A 6,506-nucleotide genomic window follows, 5' to 3' on the forward strand; every position below is an offset into this window, starting at 1 on the left:
AATTATATGATTGAAAAATAAAGTAGTTATAAATTAAATTTATAAATGTTAAATGGAAGAAGGATTATATAATTTTATTCAAAACGCCCCTAATTTCTTTTAGGTTATTCATTCCACTGATTATGGCTACCAAGAATCCAACATATAATATTTTAATAATAAATGTAAGATATTGCAGCTATCGACTAACATGTCGTTAGATATGAAAATAGCTAATTTGTTATGAGTTAAGAATAATGAATGTAATGTCATAATATTTGTTAGTGTGTGAATTAGTGTTTAAAGTGGTAAAGGAAAAGTGATAGAAATCGATGATATCTTTCTTCTTCTTTCAGAATTCAGAACTATTATCTATCTCTGTGAGTTCTCTTCTTCTTTTTCATCTCTTCTCCTTTTGTGTTATGATTCTTACTTCTCACACCCATTCATCAACCATTCATTCATTTCTCCATTCAATCCTCACCGTTAGATCCTCTCTCTCTCTCTCTCTCTCTCTCTCTCTCTCTTTCTCTCTCTCTTCTTCTTCTTCCAATTTCCAAACCCTAATTTCCATCCCTTCTTCAATAATCACTCCATTCTTAATTTCATTTCTTTCCTTCTCTATTTCCATTACCACATACCAAATCTATAATTCAATTCTACCCTATTCTCAATTTCTCTTTTTTCCCCTCCTTTCTTCAAATCACTTTTATATACCTCATCATTTAACTATATACTTTCAATTCCTTTTTATCTTTATGAGTAGTTAGAATTGGGTATATGCTAAAATGTGCTTAATGGGTCTAATAATTATAAATCTGAGTATCTTATAAAGAACAAATTATAAATCTGACCCATCTATGCTTCAATTTTGTTTCATAGTGTTTCTGTGCACTGATTTAGACTCATACTTTGCTTTGTTTGCAGATTTCATCTGATTTGGTTGCACTGGAGTTCAGATGGACCACAAGATCACTTGGACTTGAAAGTTTAACCTCAAGATATGGAATGATGAAATAATTTGCAACAGAAATAGTTCAATTTAAAGCAGAAACAGTTCTTGATGTTTTTCTTATTTTTTGTTTCTAAGTCATTTTTTCAAAGGTTGAAGTTATCTCTTGCAATTTAATAGTAGGGTTCATTGTGGCAGGGAAGAGCTATAAAAGTGTACACAAAGTTAATGTAAATTAACTATTTTGGTGGTCTTCCCTTGTCATTCAAACCGTGGGATTGCTTGCAGTACTTGAAACATAAAAGCAAAGGAAGGGTATGAGCGACGTGTGTGTTGTTTGTTCTTTATAACTCGAGATTGACATACCATTATTATGGAAGCGAATGGGATTGTTCATGATGGTAGTAGCATAGGAGCGGTGAGAAGGGAAAAGAGAGAGGTAGGGGACAAATCAATGGAAGATTTATCTAAATATGCACACAGCCCAGCTCACTTGGCAGTGGCCAGGCGAGACCATGCTGTGCTTCGTGGGATTGTTTCCGCACTCCCTCGGCTTGCTAAGGCTGGTGAGGTCAATACTGAAGCTGAGTCTCTTGCTGCTGAACTTCGAGCAGATGAGATCTCGGCTGTTATTGATTGCCGTGATGTTCCTGGTAGGGAAACCCCTCTTCACCTTGCAGTACGTCTGAAGGATCCAGTCTCTGCCGAGATTCTGATGGCTGCTGGTGCGGATTGGAGTCTGCAAAATGAACATGGTTGGAGTGCTCTCCAAGAAGCAGTTTGCAATAGAGAGGAAACAATTGCCATGACTATTGCACGACACTATCAACCCCTTGCTTGGGCTAAATGGTGTCGTAGACTTCCCCGCATTGTTGCTTCAGCAAACCGGATTCGTGATTTTTATATGGAGATAACTTTTCATTTTGAGAGCTCTGTCATTCCTTTTATCGGCCGCATAGCCCCTTCTGATACTTATCGCATTTGGAAGCGTGGTTCTAATCTCCGTGCTGATATGACCCTTGCCGGTTTTGATGGTTTACGCATCCAACGATCAGACCAAACATTTTTGTTCCTTGGAGAGGGCTACGCTTCAGAGGATGGTAATGTAACTGTGCCACCTGGTTCTTTGCTTGTTCTTTCTCATAAGGAGAAGGAAATCACAAATGCTTTGGAAGGAGCTGGTACACAACCAACAGAAGCTGAAGTTGCTCATGAAGTTTCCTTGATGTCTCAGACAAATATGTATAGACCAGGTATCGATGTTACTCAGGCTGAGCTTGTTCCGAATTTAAATTGGAGGCGCCAAGAGAAGACTGAGACGGTTGGGAATTGGAAGGCGAAAGTTTATGACATGCTTCATGTGATGGTGAGTGTGAAGTCAAGGCGGGTTCCAGGTGCTATGACAGATGAAGAGCTTTTTGCTGTTGAGGATGGAGAGAGTATGATAGCCGGGGAAAACGGTGAAGAGTATGATGATGTATTGACTGCTGAGGAAAGAATGCAATTGGATTCTGCACTGCATATGGTAAATAATGATGGTATGTGCGAGGATGAGGAACATGGAGGCTTTGACAGTCAAGAAAATGGCTCTGCAACTTCCTTTGATAATTCTGAAGCCAATGGTGTGGTTAAAGAGAAGAAGAGCTGGTTTGGTTGGAACAAGAAACACTCAAAGAGTAGCACTGATGAAACTGAGGATTCCAAAGCTTCGAAGAAAATTTCCAAGTTTGGCCCAGAAGGTAGCAACCAGAGATCGGGCAATCCTCAAAAGTCAACATCTGAGTTTCTAAAGGAGGATAGTGGAGACAATAAGAAGGGAAAGGATAAAAACATTAGAAAGAAGAAGAAGAAAGGAACAATAAGTGAGTCGAAGAATGAAAGCGAGTATAAAAAGGGTTTAAGACCCGTCCTGTGGTTGACGCCAGACTTCCCTTTGAAAACAGATGAGCTTCTGCCTCTACTTGACATCTTAGCAAATAAGGTTAAGGCAGTTAGAAGACTCAGAGAGCTCTTGACAACTAAGCTTCCTCATGGAACTTTTCCTGTCAAGGTAATCTAAATCCATGACCTTAAGTTCTTATCTTTTATGCACTGCACTCTTGCATTAAAACATGCTCATAATACCTGTGGTTAGTTTGTGTGGGCTAAATCTTTGATTCTTTATACAACAAGCTCATAATACCTGATGAATAATGTAACTTTCTCCGAAGTTGGTAGGTTACATAGGTTTTACTACTTTGACGAGATTCTGACCAACGTGACTCTGTTTCTATTATTTCGTCGTTCTTGTACTGACATTTTAGCGTGAGCAAGACCATAAGTGTTTCATTTAACAAATATAACTGTGTTATGTGAGAGATGATATTTTCTCACTGTTAATGTTATTTTGAATCATGGCAAGCTACTGTGAAATAATAGAAGACTGTTTCATGTGCAAAGCCAAGATGATTTGCTACTGTTGCGTGATTGCGTGACTAACGTTAAAAACTTTGGGTTTTGTTCAATTTCATTTTTGCCCCATTTTTATTTTGCTTGCTTAATGAGTAGTTTTGGCCAATTATCAGACAAAATTGGAAGTTGTCTGTTAGGAGTCCCACATTGAGTAGAATAGTAAACTCAATGTGGTACTTAAGCCATGAGGCTCTCCCACCTAATAGATTAGTCTTTTGGGTTGGGCTCTCCTCATGAGCTTAAAATAGTAAACTCAATGTGGTACTTAAGCCATGAGGCTCTCCCACCTAATAGACTAGTCTTTTGGGTTGGGCTCTCCTCATGAGCTTAAATCCTAATATTGTCACACTTAGCCCTTTTTTGGGTACTACTAAGAGCATCCCCTCACCCTATGGGTAAGGAACTAATTCCTTTCGTGCTGCGTGACTGCCCCTCCCGACAAGTGTCGCTCCAAAGAATCGAACCCTTGACCATTTGGTCATCCTAGGGATCTAGCGGGGCCTTATACCACTAGACCAATGCCTTGTTGATACACTTAGCCCTTTTAATTAGACTTTCTTTCTTCAAAAAAGTACTTATCTATAATAAAAATCACTTTTGACATTCATATACTTGTTTGGTTGGACTTGTACTAAAAACGTTGATATGAAAATAAAGCTGAAACTCAGCTTTTAGGAGAATCGCTTTTTTTAACAAACCAAAAGCAAGGGCTCTTTGACTTGTTTCGTCACGGATTAGTTACCGATCATGGTTGACTGAGTTATAGCATTAGTCAGGTTAGCTTATCTTCATGTAAAGAAATGATGTTGTGTTTGGGTGGTGGTGCAGTAACAAGATCCTCATATCTACCTGTGCAGGTATAGATGTTGATGGTTAATTGTTGCAAATAGAGATGGATGGATATATTTCATACATGTAATGTAATTGTATATTGTTATGAAGCATGTGTAGTTGCCTATAATCTTTGTTGTGGTATGTTAGGCATACATGCTTGTTCTTTATAGGGCTTTTGATTTTAATGTTAATAATCTCGGATGCTACTCAGGTTGCTATCCCGATTGTCCCTACTATTCGGGTACTCGTCACTTTTACAAAATTTGAGGAGCTTCAACCAGCAGAGGAGTTTTCAACTCCACTGTCCAGTCCAGCACATTTCCAAGATGCCAAATCAAAGGAGCTTGAGGGATCTACATCATGGATTTCATGGATGAAAGGAACTCGCGGGGGACAGTCCAGTGATTCTGATAGTCACAGATATAAGGATGAAGTTGATCCTTTCAACATACCTTCAGACTACAAATGGGTTGATGCGAACGAGAAGAAACGCCGCATGAAGGCCAAGAAAGCCAGAAGTAAGAAACATAAGAAGCAGATGTCAGGGAAAAGCGGAGATGGGTTGCATCAGGTTACTGAGGAAGTAGATGAACATTAGTAGTAAACAAAGTTTGGTATGAGAAACTGAATCTTCCTTTGTGCACAGCCATAGCTGACTTTACATTTCACATTGGATGGTTTCTCCAAGAACATGAAATTTCTTGGGCTACCAATTGTTGTAGTTAAGAAAAATGTGCCTTTATTTTTATTTTATTTTTTCCTGTTTTAAGAAGAAAGCTTTATCTTCTGGAAATTTGTTGTATTGTGATGTGAAATGAAAATTGAAGAGCAATTGTATATGCTCCTTCAATTGCTTGGCTTTATCCTAATTTTCTTTAGATACCAATATTTGTACCTATGTGGATGATCATCAATTTTATATTTTCTTGAGTAGTGTTGTCTTCACTTTTACTTCTTTTAGAAAAGGACTTTACTACCCTTGTAAAATTGGTTTAAACATTGTATCTATCGGTTTAACTGCAACACATTGTTGATTTTAGTGTCAAAATTCAAAGTTGTTGTCTAAGTAAGGCTTGGAGTTGAAATCATGGGAGTAGTGTTATTCATAAGCCAAATGTTCTAGATTAAAAAATTGCTATGAATAGTTAAATTATCTCTTGAATCACACTTATGAATCCCTTAGTAGCTATCACAAAATACAGTTTATGAAGGCAACCTCCTTAATACATCAATTACCTCCCATCTTACCCCGCCACTCCACCCTTGCTCGAGGTCAGGGTGATGCATTGGTTACTATAGGCAACGATATTCATGATCATTGAATATTGGTAGATATTCCATTATTGTTTTATGTAGTTTATTTCTTTATTATATAAAATGAACTTGTGAGGAAGGGAAACATGACTAAAGCAATATATAAAAGAAATTTATGAAGAGGAGAAACATGACAAAAATAACATTAGATTAAACAACATAGTTGAAATTCACATTGAAAATAAATTATTCGGGTGTTAGGTGAGATTAAGTAATATCTTCAGAATGATAGAAAGTTATTATATACTTCCGCTAATGTGTCATAAACTAATATTTTATTTATTAAAAATAAGTTTACAAGTAATATATATATATCACCTTCTCATGACATATAATGATTTAGTAAAAATATATACCATTAGTTAATAATAAAGATTACATGCATAACCACTTTATTGTCTTTGATGTACTTCCATATTTTTTGTAGTGTCTTCAGCCACTTTATTTTACAGAGGGTGTAGTTTGTTCCAAGTCATACAAGAAACTGGTATTGTTGCTAAATTAATTTTATTTACTCTATTTTAATTTAGTTCTAATTAATTTCTTGTTGTTTAAGATTATTGCTTTAATTATGGGTTTTTCTTAAGAATAACAAAATTAGCCAACAATTTTTTTAGAAAAAAAAAAGAAGACACATAAAAAATAAGTGTATAAAATTGGCATCATAAAAATACTCTCTAGTAAGATATCATTTTATTTTTAACTTTAATTTGCATCTATCATAAAGATGTAGGTCCATCTTCCATTTAATAACTAAAAAGACAGAAGTGAATGTAAATGAAGCAATTATAGATAGGGGTATAAAGGTTCACTTGAGTTTGCTTTTTGGGTGCAATTTATTGACTGAACTGAACAAATATATGATATGGTTTACTTCAATTAACTATAAATTTTAATGTGAGATTTAAACTAAACCAATCATGAATGAGTTGATTCAGTTCCACAATTTTCCTATTTTTTTATTTTAAAAATCTAG

At 36.0% G+C, this 6,506-nt stretch overlaps 1 protein-coding gene across 1 annotated transcript; it reads left to right on the forward strand.

The window, feature by feature from the left end:
• Positions 1 to 285: 285 nt before the first annotated feature.
• LOC109340252 lies at positions 286 to 5,175 on the forward strand. Its single transcript, XM_019577892.1, has 3 exons — positions 286 to 359; positions 907 to 2,981; positions 4,428 to 5,175. Exons 2-3 carry the CDS (start codon positions 1,305 to 1,307, stop codon positions 4,812 to 4,814), a joined length of 2,064 nt encoding a protein of 687 aa, XP_019433437.1. The 5' UTR covers positions 286 to 359; positions 907 to 1,304; the 3' UTR covers positions 4,815 to 5,175.
• Positions 5,176 to 6,506: the final 1,331 nt, after the last annotated feature.

Source organism: Lupinus angustifolius, unplaced genomic scaffold (genome assembly GCF_001865875.1).
Source record: "Lupinus angustifolius cultivar Tanjil unplaced genomic scaffold, LupAngTanjil_v1.0 Scaffold_150_59, whole genome shotgun sequence".
Classification (NCBI taxonomy): Eukaryota; Viridiplantae; Streptophyta; class Magnoliopsida; order Fabales; family Fabaceae; genus Lupinus; species Lupinus angustifolius.

Coding starts and splice junctions, on each gene's coding strand:
- LOC109340252 (XM_019577892.1), top strand. CDS start 1,305: ATGGAAGCGAATGGGATTGTTCATGATGGTAGTAGCATAGGAGCGGTG. Junction 2,982..4,427: donor ATGGAACTTTTCCTGTCAAG/GTAATCTAAATC, acceptor GATGCTACTCAG/GTTGCTATCCCGATTGTCCC.